This window comes from Athalia rosae, chromosome 4, assembly GCF_917208135.1.
Source record: "Athalia rosae chromosome 4, iyAthRosa1.1, whole genome shotgun sequence".
NCBI classification, from domain to species: Eukaryota; Metazoa; Arthropoda; class Insecta; order Hymenoptera; family Athaliidae; genus Athalia; species Athalia rosae.
This window is the reverse complement of record NC_064029.1, coordinates 18,800,606-18,818,835: the sequence shown is the minus strand read 5'-3', so window position 1 is coordinate 18,818,835 and position 18,230 is coordinate 18,800,606. Positions and strand designations below refer to the sequence as shown.

Genomic DNA, 18,230 nt, shown 5'->3' with positions numbered 1-18,230 from the left:
ATAGCATTTAGGGGTAGATTGTTAACTGCAGTCGATAAGCCGTATAGGTAGGCTTAGAGGGTAGAAAATATGATACCATCTGAGAATAAGGTTTCATCGCTTTTTTTTCACTTCTCGTCAATTACTAAAGAGAACTCCTGCCGACGAAAAATTTAAGGGATGGTATAAAATATGCTATACGGAGCTATCTGAGAAGCGAAGATAAGGCTGTAAATTTTTCTATCAAATTCTGATAAATCTGAATTGATAATAACTGATGGTTTCTCTGGAGAGTTAGTCAAATTATATCACGAGGTTTTTATTTTCCGATGACATTTGACTAATTTCGTGTATACACTGAAAACAGTTTTTTATTTGTAGAACAATACATCGATATATAAACTAAAGTTCTCTTTCGACACATATTATTATTATTTCATAATAATTTATCATTCATGTATAAATAAATAATTTTCATGTAGTTTTATCACCACAGTATAATATACCTATAGGTATATTTATAATTTTCTTTTCATTTTTCGTATTTTCGGGACGCAATTCCATTTCTTTTTATTTTTGTCTAATAATTAAATAGCACTCATGCATTTCTCTGTCGTAAAAACACCCAATGACTAATCTACTGTGTCGTATTTATAGGTATATACTGTATACGCGATTACTATATAAAACGTAAATTCGTACATAGGCATAACTCACGGTAAAAATCGTCCACGATGTATCCATTCCGCCCATTCACACAGATATACTTATCATTCGAATATAGATGAATGTACATTACACATTGTGCATTGCGTATAATAAATTTATCGATTTGCTGCAATTATTAAATTCGTAATTATTTTTCTATTCCAACCAAGAATATTTCCCAAGTGGCTCGGACACATTATTCATTAGAAACGCGTGCTGCACACATTATTCAATAATTGGATGAATACCAACGTGGTCTGATATATTTTCGAATGATTAATCGTCAACAATATTGAGATTAGCTGCAGCTGCTTCTTGGCAAACCCATTTAATTTATTGACTAGCTGAAACGATTATAATGCACCACATCGAACATATACTTCGGTTTTTTTTTCTTTTTTTCTTTTTTTTTTTCTTTCGACAATTCGCCTCATATGGAGACATTAAATTCATAGTAGTCAGTTACAGTTCTCACCTACCTACCTGTAAAATCATCATGAAAAGTTAATTCGGCCTTAGAGTGTGCGAAACGTGGATATATTATATATCTGTTTCACAATATATATATATATCTTGTAAATGTGTTATAAAAAAATATTTTACAGCGCTTAAAATTCATTATATTATACATTACTTTATTACTACCGCTGTTGCGATCCTTTGTTGAAACTTAGAGCGGCACGAAGTTTTTTATTTATTCGAGGTGAATTCCATTTGGTACTCAAACCGGGAAGTGCTCTTAAATCACCCGGTGATACGCCCTCGTCTACGTCATCCGCTTCAGTTTTTATCTCCATTTTCTATGGACGGAGAATTTTTTTTTTGTTAAGAATTGGTGCTAATTTGATGAATATTTATTTTGTGATTTTGATTTTACAATTAACTCCGATAGGGATTTTATACCTGTACTATTAGACGTAGAAGTTGATGTTGAATTTCCAAGGTTTGAGTCATGTCTTTCAAACGTCTTTTTTGCTTATCAAGCTCCTGAGTTACATAATCTTCGTTGTTTTCTAATACCATGTCCAAACCTGATAAAAAGCAATTCATCGTTAAAGCAAGGCAATGCGGATAAAGTACGAGTATCCGTCGTATCCGTTTTCTTTTCTTTCAAATAACGATCAGTTCTCAATTTCCTGCATTTCACACGGACGGATGTTATCGTTGGAAAATTTTTATTTTGTACTGAATTTTTTCTTTTTACGGTTTTGTCCAAGGTGCATTTGGAATTTAGAAAAAAAAACTAGCATACAATTTGTGAGAATGTAACAAATTATCGTCCTGTTTTTCATAGGATGTAGAAATAAACATGCGTTACCATTATTTCGGTTGTTTGGTGGGGATCCTGGTTGAGTTTCTGGCGCCGCTCTTGGAGCACCGTCTGTAAACACATTCTCCTTCTAACTAAGGACACTGATCAAGTGAACTAAATACAACTTACCACGTACTGCGATATAATTGTGGGTAATGAATTTTCATTCTCGATATTATCTGAATATAGTTCATACGCTACGTGCATACATAGAAATATGGGTTCTAATTTTAAAGGATATCAATTACATTACGGTAAAACTTTTCAAATAAATGATAAGTGTTTAGAATTACGTTTCTACAAAATTCTACAGTAGATTTTCAACGCCTGGTCAACGTCGAGATCAATCCGGTCGTTCGGCTAGGTGAGTCACGTTTTATATACCTATTAGAATCGCTGGACAGTTATCAGTCATGCAATCGTGTAAGGCATTCCAGATATATATTGTATCAAGTGATATGCTGATGTGGGTCCATTTCATCGAGGGGCAGTGATTGATTTTTTTCAATTTTTTTTTTTTTTTTCAACATCACAAGCAACAACCAGTAAATTGAATTTGCGATATTTCGTTGGAATTTTTCAGTGTTCTAAATTTGATCGATTCGCGATTGCGTAATTAAAAGTAGAGTAGAGTTTAGTCGGACAGCCGGCAATCTCGTGGCATTGCCCCCACCCCATCGTTGAAAATTGGAATTCCTTACGCTACATGTGATTCTACGTAACACGTTCAAAGTAATTTCTACATACCGTCGTCCATAAATGGATTGCAGAACCATTTCTTCAACACGAAATCTAAAATTCCGAGTTTGCATTTCATCTCGTTCGGATAGACTTTAAGCTCCAACTTGTCGACCTTTTCCAACAACATTTGAGGTAGTTTTCTTTCTAATTCTGTGTGGAGTACAACCTGTGAATGGTAATTATTTTTTTGAAGGATTTTAATTGATGCAGAGAACCTGAGGTGTGCTCAACAGAGGAATATACAAATTAATATTAGACCTGCATCGCGAGTCTCTTCAGCTGAGCATTTCGTCTGACGGATTCAATGTCTCCAACAGCCAAACCGATAAGGAGGTTCATGAGGAGGATCGGCATCAGAACCATGAAAATACTCAGGATTAAAAATGCTGGTAGCGGAAAAGGAAGTCCTTTCGTGTCTTCGTCACGGGCAGAACCCCGGTGATAATAAGGCTCCACGTAAGTACCAAGAAAATCAATTTCACCGAGCATCATTGCAAAGGTTCTCATCAGTGACATTGGTACGCTGCTGAACGAGATGTGGTTTCCCTAAATCGGTAAAAAAATTATACGTCGTCTTATTCGTTGTTCGTCAATTAAACGGCACACTATAATATGCTATAATTCAAAATATGCCCTCACCTTGGACAACAGAATATAAAACGCCAGGCCGAACGCGATTATAAGTATGGAAAATACCAAAAGTACTTTTATCAAGGTCTGTAGGATCTCTAGAAACATCACCACGTATATGCCAACTTGATCGAATCTGCAAAATAACGGGAATAAGTTGTAAGAATTTTTTTTTAATTTTTTTGGAAGACTTTGAAAATAAGATTACCTTTGTAGTAATAGAAGTAAATTGAACCAGCTGAGAAAGACCGTGATCGATGCACATGAGAATTGTATTTCGTCTAGTCTTTTGATAAAAATTGGCACCACCATTATGCTAGCGGATATGTAAAGAAGCCATGACACCAAGTTCGTCGGGTCCATTAGATAAGTCCAACGTTGTTGATATAGCTGAAGTATTTCTCTTAGAACATAGACACCAACGTATATCATTATGGCGATTGCGCTCACTGACATCGTTGTAGTGATTTCGAAGTCGTCGGCAGTTGCGAACAGACGTCGTCGGATCTGGTCGTAGGAAAATCGAAGGAAGAGAATCAAGTAACGTTATGAAAATTGTTAAAAATTTGAGGAAAAAATGTACAATTATTACTTCTTCCGCCATTGATATGTTAGTTGATCCGTTCAAGTTGTTCATGTCGATTAGCTTCCCCTGACCGCCATTAATGTTCATCAATAACGATGAGAACAATGTGACTAACATGAGGAATATAGCGTATAACAATAAGTTTGCTAGGTGAAAATATTTCCCATAAGAATTCCACTTCATTTGAAGATATTTTTGACTCAACGGATGAGCAAGTAATTCTACTCGTCCGTGAACCACCATCGCCTGAAATTCAAGGGAATCAAAATTGAAAGATGAAGAAGAAAATTCTTAATTGATTGACCCAAGTTGAGGATCAGAATCGAATCAACCGCAACTATCGATTTTCCTGAAGTCTGCATTTCGAAAACCTACACCCTTCTGCCTAACGCGATTTTTCATTTTTCGGGGATTTGAATTTTGGAGTACCGATACGCGCGAAACGATCACTTCATCTATACTTTATCTATTGGTAATCTAGGATGATTTAGTGAAATGGTAGAACTTTGAAACTTACATTGAGTGCAGGAAGGGGAGTAGGCCGGGTAGCCGTTAAACCGTCTCCAATTTTTTCATCCTGTGACGCACATTGCAGACAGACGAAAGAGTACTTGATCTGTGTGAAGACACAAAGACAAAATCAGTCATGTGATTTTGAGACCTAATTTTGGTGGTTGGAGCGAGGAATTTTGGAAAGTTTCACCAAATCTATATGATTCAATTTGTGTCAATAAAATAAACCAGTATCATGATTAAGAGAGATTTTCTTGTATTTAAGGAACATGCCAGTAGAATATTTGGAAGCGGTAATAAAGAAGAGTTTCAAGCGATAGAGTAATAACGAAATCTCACGAACGTAGAAACATTTTGAATCCTTTTTGCAGTCTGCTTTTGTGATGCATTTGTCCTGGACCGCTTCAAAAACGCGTGGCATCGAGGCTATCAAAGCAAGTGTAACGCAGGGATGTTTGTCCGACTTCATCGACATTATTTCTTGGGCCCTTGGTCAAAAATTCAACTCTCATTAAAAATTTTGGTGAAATTCCGAACAGCAGAGAACTAAATGAAAACGACGAGACCTCACCTCTCCTCGTGCGTTACCATGGCCAGAGCTGCCTCTGGAAATTTGTAGTATATAGCATAGTCGATGGCACTCATATCGATGAAATTATAAAGCAGTTTACACCCCATTGATAGTAGCAGCGATATCGCATTCGGTTTATTCTCCATTGTAGCCATATGCAAAGCCGTGTTACCGTCCTTATCGATTTGGTCCAAAAGTTGCGAGTGGACACTGTGGAGTAATTCTATCGTTTGCGTGTATCCACTCATAGCTGCGAGATGGAGAGGATTTCTGCCGTTGTGATCCCGGTGCAAAAGTGCCCCTCTGTTTAAAAGAAGTTGAACAAGTCGCGTGTGACCTGGTAAAAGGTAAAATACCCCGGTCAGTGGCATGAATAAATTCAAAGTGGTCGGTGTTTTATTCCCATCATTCTGCATGTTGCTGTTCTTTTTCTCTACCTTGTTGCGACGCAATGTGTAATGGCGTTAGACCTTCACCGTCACTTTCGTTTATTATGAACGTTCCTTTTTCGGAATCTAAAAGCTGTCGCGCCGTGTTGTATCTACCGTACCTGAAGTTTAACGAATTTCATTGAGTAATTCATTCGAGAATCCATTTGACCGAGGGACCAGATGTGTGTACACTCTTTCTCACCTCGCGGCGAAGTGCAGCGGACTTTCGTTGTTGTTGTTTTTCAAATTGATACAAGCTCCCAGTCTAATCAAATTCTCCAAGCTCCGTATGTGACCTTCTCGACTGGCGTAGTGAAGAGGCGAACAACCAGTTTCGTCTTTTTCGTTCAATAATTGGAGCAGACTGACCTTGGACTATGGGGATTGCGATTCGTGAGTGCGAAGAGTATGGATCGAATCAGTTGAAACGGAATTGAGAAATCTCGACATTCCCCGTGTGATGTGTATTTCTAATACCTTGCTAACTTCCTGGGCGAAATCCTCCAGTCTTCCACCGTTCATCACAATCAAATGCAATACATTTCTGTGGTTTACATCCTTCACGTGTATGTCAGCTCCGAGACGAATAAGGCTGTGAACTGTTCTCCATCCTCCTCTTGCGGACGCTAATAGTAAAGGTGATCTTTTCTCTTTATCCAGAGCGTTTACATCAGCTCCTACGTGTCCGGTAAGAAAAAAATAAGCACCCAAACTCGGAGATTCGCCGTTAATTCGCGGCGATCAAGATCCTCGTAATACTCACCCTCGAGTATGAGGTACTCGGCTATTTCAGGGTGATCGAACATCGCTGCACAATGAAGTGGCGTCATTTTCTGTACGTCACACGATGTCAAACAAGCGTATTTCTCCGACGGTTGGAGGGCGAACATCATCTTTACTATATCGATCGCACCTTGGGCACAAGCCAGGTGAACAGGTGTCGAATAATCTTGCTGCTGGGTAGATATTTTCGCGCCTGATTTCAGACACAGCTCGACTGCCTGTGTGGAAAATCGAGAACGAATTTTTACTCGAATAATTACAGAGCTTTTGTTGTTTCTCGTTCCGTTTGATTTACTTTGATATCACCACCGTGAACTGCCGAGTGCAGGGGTAGATTTCCTTCCGCGTCGTGAAGGCAAATCATCGATTCTCGTGGACAACCTTGTGATTCGCCCCACTGAAGAAATACTTCCATCGTTCTCGAAGAGGCATTTTTAGCAGCTTCGTGAATTGGGTAGTAACCGTTGTTGCAAGTCTTACGAGGGCACACTTTCAGATCTTTCATCTGTGAAGGAAAGTTTTATAAAGGTATATGTCCATGCAAGACTGGATTCGATTGACATAAAATCGGTCGTAGATTTGACAATTTAACGCAGGCGGTATTCAAGGGCAAAAAATTCGATGTAGACGTAATTTTAGTTCCATGCGAATTTCTTCTTATCATGCACGAATGAAATGAATAAAAATCGGGGAACTGTGCGACTTTCGGTATTCACGTAACAGTTTTATAATTTGTGAGGCACTGATGCATCGAGCAACGTCTTGAATATTTCCCAGCCGTTTGGCACGTGTCGTGCCACGTGCTGCAAGTCATTGGAACGCCCTGCGACGGTCGAACTGGAGGCTCATCTGGCTCATTTGCAAAATTCTACGTTCGATTATTCCACCAACAGGTCGTAAAAATTAAGGAGCATGCTCGAACAAAAAAAAGCTCACCTTGAGCACAAGCAAGTTTTCGATAAGATTTATAAATCGGAAGGTTCATTTGAGCGTACGTTCATTGATTTTTATTTAGGTATATGTAAAATAATCAGACGCCTTCAGAGGTAGAATAATAAGATCAAGAAGATATTTCTGATGAGAATGAGAAAGGGTTTTCAGTTTTTTTTTTTATGTTCTGAACAGCCTAATTAGATGCACAGACATACTTATGATTTTCTTTCACTTACCTGATAATGATAAGACCTGTGCGATAACAATTTTATTCGATATTGTTACTGAGAATAAACAGTTCCCCAAAATTGACAAAAATAAATTTAGAAGAACTTAACTAATACCTCTGTTCAACTTTGACGTCAATTGAACCAGGATAATATGATTTTGTTTGAGTTTTTTCAACTAATATTCAGAGGTTTCCAAGACATACAACCACAAAAATTGGAACATTAGGCGCGGTAAAAAAGGGTAAAAATTCTATGACAAAAAAAAAAAATTCTTCCGTTTTTCCGAGGCTTATAGCGTCACCGGAATTAATCTGTTCCGGTTTTCATTTCACGTTTTCTACTCTGCATGCGGTTTTAACAACGGGAATGAACGCTGCGACTTTGAACAAAGAGCTTTTTCTCTGTGAAAAAAGAGCTCCGATAAAGGGGATGCATTATTCGTCGCTGGTCGAAATGGTGGTGGTACTTTGCACTCGCATTTGTATCATTTTCTTTAATGTTCTCTTTTTCCATGTATTCTCGCGCTGCTTCGCCACAAATACAACTGGTGCCACAAAATGACATTGCCATTGAGATTTACGTATAAAATTTGACTCACTAAAATTCTGGCACATTCGTCGTGATCGTACATGGCTGCTAGATGTAGGGCCGTTCTTCCGTGTTCGCCACCTTGTTGAACGTCAATTTTATCACGGTACTTCATCATCGTCGTTAGAATTTCAACCTTGTTCAATTCAGTCGCCATGTGGATCGGTGCTTGTTTCTTTTCATTCAAAATTCCAGTGTCTACGTTACTGAAAATTGAAGCGACGATAAGGATCCTTTATTAATATGCTAAAGAATTTTTATTTCTATTTCCTCTCGTCTTTGTTCTGTTGCGCCGTATAATTTATTCATATTACAGTATGATCGCCTGTCGTAGTGAGAGGGCGAAAATTTACCATAAGAAAATTACCGAACTAACGAGAATTATCTTCGAAGCTCCCACTGTACCGATTTTACAAGTTATGTAACACGGTTAATTTGCGGATATATTGGGATAATTTCATCACTGGGAATACAAGCCTACGTTTCCATTATAAGTGTAATGACGGGGAATAAATTCCCCGAGGGGAAAGATATTAGTTTGAATCGAGTTATGGGATATGTCTTATATGATATCGTATACCTTTGGAGTAGGAAGTCGACCGCCTCGACACATTCACCCTCGACGGCCACGTGGAGTGGCGTGTTTCCGGCGCTGTCGCGAACGTTCATTTCTGAAAAAACAATCGACAAATTGGGTTCCATTGATCATCGTGTCACTTCTGGAGCTCGACAAACGAAGTTCATTGCATTGTTCGTTGCGAGAAAACGATTTGCTGCAAACATCTCGTTTCCGAAATGAAAAAAAAATCCATCTACGATCTTGTCGAGCGAATTCTTAGACAATATCTGATCATTATACTCTTTTCCTGCTTCGTATCACGAATAATTGGATTTCTAATTTTTTATCAAATCTTACGTTCGATTTCGCTGTGAAGCAGAAAGATTTCATCAACGTTGGCTACCCCTGAGCTGAGCGCCTGTCGGCAGGCAAATAAATTTACCACGATGTAAATTCGTGGACAGACGTGCACGTGCGACTCGTCAAGAATTAATATTGTCATGCAGTTTATGGGGTAGATGTTTTTATTGTAGTTGTGCAGGTAGCGGCGAAACACCGCGCATAAAGTAAAACACTTCAGGTAGTTAATATGACGGTACCACAGTTGAATTTGAAAACCAATTTGCTCACGTTAAACACTGCAACTGTTCTCTACCTGCTAACTCACCTATAGGTACGCACACACGTGTACCTTGCATAAGCGAAAACTGTACGTAAACGTTGATCAGAAATTGAACTTGAAACTATGCATGGATTCTCTGCTTTCAATCAAATTATATATTTATCAATTAACTTAGGATTTACAAAAAATCAAACGCGATGAAATTCTTTTCCTAATTCAGAGACAAATGGAAGATGATGATGAACATTTGAATTTCTGGTTTCTTTTTTATGTAGCCAAATTTATTAAAAACTTATTTCTCGTCGATTACTTTTCCTCGTGAATCCGCATATTGAATATGTCTTTGATTATCCAAAGGTCGAATCAATAGGAAAGGACAAAAAGAGCAGGTTCTCTCCTCTTTTTTTTAGCAACATCCTATGTATACGATGAATAATCGCGTTTGAATTTTGTTATCCCGTGGGTCACTTTATCTCGTAGGTTTTTTCTCCCTTACATTTGGCGACCATCCAGCCAGATTACGGAATGGTATCTACTAAAGTTCTGTGTGCCCAAAAGTAGGACAGTTTTCGTGACTTACAACCTCCGCAACTACCCCCGTATTGTGTTCGCAAAGAAACGAAAATTTGCAGCAATCGTATACATCCACCGGATATAGAATTTGGAAAAGCAATTCAAGGGATCACTTCATTTTTCTCTACCCCCCGTTATATATTATCGTTGCGCAATGGCGTAAAACGCAGATAATTCTTCACGTCACGCGGCGCCGTGGCGCCAAGTTTCCGGAATATTTCCCCCGATTCAGGAACAGGTAGGTGAATTGATTAATTGGCGGTTATTAATATTTCTGAGGTTTACACTTACCTCCTCCATTAGCGTAAATGAATTGTAAAATGTTGACTTTGTTTCTGGCCGCGGCTTGATGTACCGCGGCCCTCCCTCGTCCATCGCGGATGTTCAATCGTGCAGGATCAGCTTGATAAAGGCGAGTAAATTCTTCGAGATTTCCACTTTCGGCAGCCTTGATTTTTTTTTTTTTTTTTCAATTAAAATTATTTTTTTTTCACACAGAAATAAAATTAGTTATTTATTCGTTATAGTTGTGATTCGTATATGTGAACGTGCTGATCATGAGAATGAGATGATTGTAATTGGGAGAGATATTATTCGCTATCGATTCTTCTAGCAAGTTTAAAAAATTCGTGGTTACCACGTTAGCCTGAACATGAGATACCCTTTCGCGTGGTTATCCTTGTTGCAAGTGGAATTCAAATATAAGTGTTGCCTATTTTCTTGTCGCGTCTCACGCCAGCTCAGACATTAATCTTTCGAATTTCCTCCCTTGAATACGAAATAAGGGAGAAAATTCCGACTTCCGATCCGCTACAGGTAGAGATATTATACCGGTGCACATGACACGACTACATTTGAAAGCCTTTTATATCCTTATCGTTTTTTAATGTGCACCGGGGTATACAGAGCATACCTAATGTAATTCTTCAGTTTAAATTGCATTAACTGAGATAACGTGGTCATTGTTTCAGGATTAGTTGTATATACGTGTAGGTACGGTGGTGAGGAACACCTTAGAGCTGAGGTATAATTGCATTATGGTGTGAAGTTCAATCCGAGATAACTGAACCAATACTAGTAGGAAAGGACAAACGTGTCGATTCCTTACCTTTATTAATTCGTCAGCAGATAATCTTCTTAGGGATTTAAAACCGATAAAAACAGTTCTCAATCGACGTGCCATTTTCTGCCAGTTACCTACACCTTTGTTCCCGGCTTTCATTTTATAATTAGGTTATCGAATAATTGCGAAATTTTTTATCACTGTTAATGTAAATACTTTATTTATATCGTAAGATAAATACATTTTTCATCGAGGATGATAAAATCATTTTTTCAGGCACAATATTCTTTCTTTTTATTCGGATATCAAAATCTCCATGAAAACTTTTAAGTCACGTTATTTGCATCTGATTAACAAGGCACAAATCGAAGAAATTTGAAAAAATTATCGACAAATTGAGATCCCAGAGTTTCGAAGAACGAGAACATCGGTAAAAGCTTTCGAAACTCCTATAAAACTTTAAATCGTTTAATTTTTAAAAACCCCGAATAGTTGGGAGAAAAAAACAAAGTTTACGATCCACGCACTCCGATGATTACACGGTATAATTAATCGATGGCCGACTCCTGATCGTTAATCGGTTTTTTTTTTTTTTAACGCGAAAATTGATATAAATTGTTTCCGTGTAATAAATGATGATACGATTTAGCCGGTAGAACACGTTGAAATGTTCAGATTTTAAGGGTTGAAGACGCATGACATACCGCTAAGGAGTGTTTACGTAGTTCTGACGATGCCGCGACGCCCCAACGTCGTCGCGACCTTCAGATCTGCGCATTGGAGGATCACGCTGCCGGGGAAAAAGGACCAAGATGGAAAAACCAAAAATCGCGTGCCTCATTTAACTTGTCTATAATACCAGTAGGTATTTAAGTTAAATAAGACTAGCATTATGTAAATAGATTACATAACAGACAAGATAGAAATTAGTTTTTTAAAATAAGTGAATGCATTAGGTACAAAGACCAGAAGAAAAAAGTATTCGCGAAAGGAGATTCGTGCGGCTTATAATTAACTGATTAATTGAGCTCCGTTTTGGATATACATGAACACTCGATTCGAGAAGATTCGAGATCAAGTTCGGCGCAACCTTGAAATTTAATACGGAAACTGATTTCCTTGAGTGAATTTTCCCTTTATTTCCTGGGTAATTCAAACCGTTAAACGATTCAAGTTATATCACTGTTTTCTCACCTTTCCATAAATGCTCACATTCGCGTGTATATACCTCTATGATGCTCGTTGGTTGGGTTATTTATATCGACAAAGGTATCTCGGAAAATTGGAAATCAACTCGCAGAGTGGAGAAATTATTGATATATCTGCAAATTGTTATATAAATTCAAGGTTTTCTTTGCGAGGCTGATCATCGGTGTAGAATCTGAAATCGCAAAGTCGAGCCCACGGCTTTTATTGTAGTATTCAATCTGAAGCTTCGGAACGCGCTTTCTCCGTACGAAAATCATTGCATGCCGAATTTTCCAAGTGATGGCTGGTAAAATTTAATCGCTCCCATTATTCAAGATCATAAAGACGATGTATCGTGAATTAATTTCAGATTATATCCGGCCCAGAATGCGGCGATGTATTTCGAACATATTTGAGAAAAGAGAAGTGGAAACAGGCTGCGTTGAACATTCCAGAACCTTTTAATATTATATATTTCAACTGTACTTTCGTTGCGGTATAAAACGCTTCTATACCGAACGCATAATGTTACATTATACTTAATACCACGATACCAGATGAAAATCCAGCACAAAATGCAACCTGCACTCGACATTTTACTAATTTTTCGTTGCTGTAACTTTGAAAAATAGTTTTCATCGAGAAAAATATAAAAGTTTTATAGCCACCGGAATTTTTATGAGTTCATTCGCCTTTTTGAAGAATTCTTGAACTTTGCCACCCTCTTATTCACTCCAAGTATATTTAGGACATCCTATATCTAGACGGAAAATTGGAAAATCCCCAGGAAAACAAGACTCTGTATGCTCTTAGTTTTTACTTCATATATCTAGCTAGACCAAAGTAATCTCGATAGTGCAGCAGCACTCAGGTAACTTTATCTAATGAAGACAAACGGACACGCGTTTATTGGACGGGGTATTCCCAACGAGGCGATATTCTGATGAGCTTGTTCTTCCCTTCACTTCGTATCGAGCTTTTTTCCATCAATTAAAATTGCGCAAGTATGATAGGATGGTTTATGCCTAGATAGTAGATACCGCGACTATTTAAAATTCCTTCTGTTACGATCGATCGATAAATAAATTTATTTTACAATTAATTTCACCCGGGAGTTTGTGAGTTTGAAAAAAAAAAAAATGATGACATGACTCTTTTTCTGTGACGATAGAAAGCAATCGATAATTTTCAAAAAGTAACTCGACCCGCATTTTTTATCGGAGCCCTATGAGCTTAACTTATTTTTCCATCATGTTTTTCACTCATTATAATCCAACAAGCGGTGCAAATCGACTTTTAATCTCATAAATCTCTTAACACAAGTGCCATCTGTTATAATATTAACCGTTACTACGAGACACAGATAATGAAGTTACGAAGAATAATCGCGATGATTAGTCACCGGTTGGTTTATCAATTTTTCCCCTAAACATCCATTATTTCGGTCCGCCGAATAATGTAACTGCGAAATCATTGCGATGACTCTTATTTTCTTGGTGTGAGTCAATTAATCCTCGATGCCCTTGAAAATGAGTCTTTGAAGAAATCTTAGAACGAAGAAATATACGCTTTTGTTGCTTTTATTCGGCACGGAAGCTTTCGCCTTTAATTCCCCCGGGTTCGGCTTACTCCGAATTCATTTCAATGGACCCTGATACATAGGTATAATATACTTAGGAAGAGATGTATATGCGTATTTACGTATAACACATAAATATGAACGATGCACGTGCAGGTAGCTGTGAATTGAAGTATGGACATTCACTCACCCTTAGTATGCGGTAGGGGCTGTGGCTCAGAAGGCAGACTTCGGCCAATTTTTCAGCTGGCGGTTCCTTCGGTTTGCCGCGAGACAAACGGTAAGTCGATTTGGGTAACATTGTCTGCAATTCTCCGTTTTTTCGTATGTAATTATGAGCCTCTTTCGAATTATCTCCGACACTCCGACGTTTCACCCAATTCTAGAGATACAAAAACACGGTGAAAACCTTACATGGTAATCTGAATTTTGAATTTCGATCGGTATTCGTTCGCAAATAAACGATGCGACGAACTGGGGTTGAAAATTTTCAAAACGATAGCATCCGCCGGGGTTTCATTCAACCGTGAGCTCCTCAAGATGAATAAAAAAAAGGTAAGGGAAAAAGTGATCGTCGACGTAATTCTGATTGTGAGAAGTGGGTTCCATTTACTTGTGCCTCCGTACTCGCGAACATAATTCAAAACTAATACTCACCCCCTTAGTTTTCCCGTGACACGCGGTGAATAAAAGTTGCAAATCCGATCTACACTCAATCGGTTACAGCGAATCACGGTCTCTTATATTTTACTTTGCTACGGTATTTCCCGGTTATTTTTGAACTTCCCCCAGAGCTTATTACAACTCGAATAAGGGTTTCAAAAGGGGATAGAATGAGACAGGCATATCTAAATGCGCGTCCGTTTCACTTGGGGTTGCTCACCCTACTGATCCAGTTAGTGCGATGTACTCTCACGCGTGGCGCTAAAATAACGTACTAGAAAGCACAAAACCAGCCCACATATTGATACATTTCACCATGTAAACCACCCGAACCTAACGATCCTACGATCCTTCCTATCGATTATGTGAAAATTATCACACTTTCACAATCTTGGCACGACAGAATTGTATTATAAAAAATTATCTACATCGGATACGTGAATTTAAAAGTATGGAACTCGATAGTCGAGTTGAGCGATTGAGCTTTTGATCCCGTCCTTCGTCTGTTCTTGAAAAAAATAATATCATTTCGACCACCGTTCGCGAAATTATTCCACGAATAGATTGAAAGTTTCGGCGATCATATCTCATGGGTGAATTTAACTCGAAAAAAGTCACAACCGAAATGACTGTGCAGTATTCTTTTTAGGTGACTAATGTGTCTAGACTTGATAAGTTCAAAAAGATGCATGCATGCTTAAATAGATGACCATTTTTCCGAATTCGTCGGTGTTGGGTAATAATCTTGTGAAGGGATAACGTTTATTCAAAGTTTGAGACTCAAAAGATTCAAAGTATCATTTACTGTCTTGTTGGTGAGTCTTAACCGCATTTATTTTTGCTAAATGTGCTTTTCAAAGTTTGAAAGATGGCTGATGCCAGAAGACATTGAAGTTATAGCGGAATTGAAAATCTTAAGAAATTCATTCAACGCGAGCTTAATTTTTTGACAAAAAATGGGTTACAAAGCCTCCAGTTTTGGAGATTTTTCAAGATTTTTGTTTCATATTTGTCAAAAATAATTAGCACGAGCTTTTTCAAGACTTGTAGGTTTTTATTGGATACCAAACTTATTTATTTTAATTAAGATGATAACTCAGTTAGAAATATATAATAGCGAGGCAGGTATAATAAAAGCGATTAGGGTAGTTGAGTTTTATTCTAACAACCTTTGATGGTGAGCCATAAAGGCGGATGCGCGAGTTTTACGTGCGGCTAATTCGCTGAAGATCGATGCTGAACTCGCACAATTCCTGAACAACAATTACTTAATTATGACTTTTAAATGCGTCCGATCGTTTCTGTCTTTCCATATCGTCACGAAGTCTTTGTTCACTCATACGTAACATTTATATTCTTTTATGTCTACCGCAGTATATGGAGGTATAGAAATATATTACAATCGCTCGGTAATTTCTCCTCAGGGATAAAATATTTGAATATTAAAATGTATACCTCATTTATTTAACGCGTGGTATAAAGTTTATCGCAAAGCACCGCGATTATTATCGGGTTTGCCAATGAATTTTCGTCACGTATTTAATCTGTTTGCAATCGGATACTATACCTCTAAAGTCCATCCATCAAATTCGAGATAAAATAGAAAATTTCAATTAACTATCCAAATTGTCGTCTCACCTCCCAAATAGAAAATGTACTTTCTTGACGACCTACATCGATGACGACCGGTCCCGCTGGATCTGGGGTGCCTAGATTCACGAGATTGTTTCCCGTCGTTTCTACCGATCGATTGTTGTTGTTATTATGGATATACGGCGAACTTTCTCCACCCCTTGAAGATGCCCGAACGTTTTGCAGAAAGTGTAGGGGATTCGGCATGACGATGTATCGAAACTTTATCTGTAACAGGATATCAGAATATTGAAGAGCTCGGTCCACATGCTCAGCGTTACCGCGTTCATCCGTATGAATTCGAAACATCAAGCTCAACAGAAGGTTAAAATATCGCTTGAACTTTTCATGCTCACCAAGAAAATGTTTAAATGAAAGAAAAAGAAAAGTTGTGATAAATTTGGCGGAGAATTCAGAAAAATCCGCGAAGGACCTTTTGACAATTTTGCTATGAATAGCTGAGAATTGTGGAATTTTTTCTGCTCGTCAAAAGCATTCTATATATATCCCAGATGAGAGGTACGGGAAAAAAGAAGAATAAGAATGCTGCAACCCCATAGATGAAAAAGAAAGCTTAGCTGCGCTGGAATTCATACCACACTGCACACAATCCAGCAAAGCTCAAGCTCAGGTTTATCATTCTCTTACACATTCGCTCGGAATAAAGTTGAAAAAAATTGTATCTGATAATCTTTTGTCTGTAGAACATCAAATGAAGTTCTATACTTCGGTTAAATGTTTGTAAAATTTTCATTTGAATATACATTGTGTAGGTATAGGTATCCGTGTATTCTAGGACTGCAGCTGCCCTTACCCATAATGTGTCAATGCGGAGGGAAAAAAAAGTCTTCAAAAGGTTCATAAAGCCGGCTAGTAAATGCAAACTAAAACCGAGTAACGCGATATGGCCAAAGGCCCTGATGGATATCCTGATAATCTTTAGCGACTTCAATTACTACGAAGAATAACGATTATTTTTTGTCACCCCTCGTTTGATCTCCATGCTTTTGCCTTTTCATATTTCTACGAAACTGGGTTATCGTTCACCCTGGATTTGAAATAGCAAACGAGCTTTCGGAAAATGATTAACTAATTCGCCGTATCATGACGGTCATGAATAATTATAATCAATGGTGATTAATCATACTGATAGTAATAAGGGATGGCGGGGAGGGGCATGTACAACGTACGTATGTTTACCAGGAATTAGCACGTCCTTTACACGGTATGAATCATTTTCTTTTTTTCTCCATCCCTTGGGGATGATGTTCACTGAAATTGGTCTCAAAATTGGAGGTCGCGTGGACGTAACTCCGAAGGTGAATACACTTTGATTTTGATGTAATTTAACGGGATTATGTCAATTATCGAGATTTCGACCTGCGTATTATTACATCATTCGGGGGGGAAAAGTTCGATGGAAAAAAGTGTATCGACGACAGGAATTTTTCACCTGTAGTAAAATAAGCCAGTATACCTTTACTCACAATTGTAATGTCGTTTTTTTTTCTCAAAATTTGACCCTCGCTCACTTTCGAAAAGCGATCCTTTCGACGCACTTATATAACTTAATTCAATATGCGAGCAGGTGCTCTCGTTCTCCGAGATACAAACACTCGATTCAAACTTCGAATAAGGCACACGTGCAGGATCAAAAAAGTCTATCGTCCAGATCACATAATCCTTCTGAGAGTTACTTAGTTTTTTGCGTCAACTCCGATATGATGTAATATACGTATGAAAAACTTATTTCAAACTCGATGCGTGCACAAAGTCGAATGAAAAGAAAAGGAGTAATGAAATCTTATCCTCTCTCATTGAAAAAATTCTGCAAAGATTGAAAACGTGCGATTCTTTTTTCTCCGCTTTTCCTACTCCCTTTATACGACGTGGTTATGATTTTTTTTTGATTTTTTTTTTTTCCCGAGTACGCGGAAAATTGATTCGGGATTACATATATCGTAATCACATATAGATTCGCCCGTTGAATAAACGCGCGTCAAGAACTCTCACTCGGCTATGGCCGAGAGAAGCTCCGCGTAGTCAATATATGGGTATTATTACGCACACCGGATAGGAGCGAGTGTCGGTGAAGGGACGTAAAAACGGCCACGGGGATGGACGATCCTTGATATTACGTCATACAGAGCAACCACCGCGGACGCTATGTGTGCAGTCGTTGATGAAGAACCCCAGCAATTAAGGTAAACATGCAACGATAATGTTAAAAATAATCATTTCCATTATACTCGGTTATCTCTGAAGTCGTGAGCGTCGTTTTTCTGAAAAATTGTTCACCTCGAAGAATGTATACCCTTTTCATTTTTTGGCATGAATCGTCACGTC

At 38.1% G+C, this 18,230-nt stretch overlaps 1 protein-coding gene across 2 annotated transcripts; it reads right to left on the bottom strand.

Annotated features, from left to right (window-relative positions):
- Positions 1-317: 317 nt before the first annotated feature.
- LOC125500563 (transient receptor potential cation channel subfamily A member 1) lies at positions 318-17,939 on the bottom strand. Of its 2 annotated transcripts, XM_048653597.1 has the most exons (22): positions 17,372-17,939; positions 15,891-16,112; positions 13,780-13,971; positions 10,051-10,207; positions 8,586-8,676; positions 8,016-8,211; positions 6,550-6,759; positions 6,235-6,472; positions 5,949-6,148; positions 5,674-5,846; positions 5,478-5,590; positions 5,041-5,377; positions 4,813-4,957; positions 4,474-4,572; positions 3,963-4,202; positions 3,579-3,877; positions 3,380-3,506; positions 2,999-3,286; positions 2,747-2,906; positions 2,006-2,068; positions 1,591-1,718; positions 318-1,487 (listed from the first exon to the last, which is right to left on the bottom strand). In XM_048653597.1, exons 2-22 carry the CDS (start codon positions 16,089-16,091, stop codon positions 1,329-1,331), a joined length of 3,816 nt encoding a protein of 1,271 aa, XP_048509554.1. In that variant the 5' UTR covers positions 16,092-16,112; positions 17,372-17,939; the 3' UTR covers positions 318-1,328. The 2 variants fall into 2 exon arrangements, with proteins under 2 accessions (XP_048509554.1, XP_048509555.1); XM_048653598.1 differs by lacking the exon at positions 2,006-2,068.
- Positions 17,940-18,230: the final 291 nt, after the last annotated feature.

Coding starts and splice junctions, on each gene's coding strand:
- LOC125500563 (XM_048653597.1), bottom strand. CDS start 16,091: ATGCCGAATCCCCTACACTTTCTGCAAAACGTTCGGGCATCTTCAAGG. Junction 4,958..5,040: donor ATGGTAACGCACGAGGAGAG/GTGAGGTCTCGT, acceptor TTTTTGACCAAG/GGCCCAAGAAATAATGTCGA. Junction 1,488..1,590: donor TTCTACGTCTAATAGTACAG/GTATAAAATCCC, acceptor CTCCGTCCATAG/AAAATGGAGATAAAAACTGA.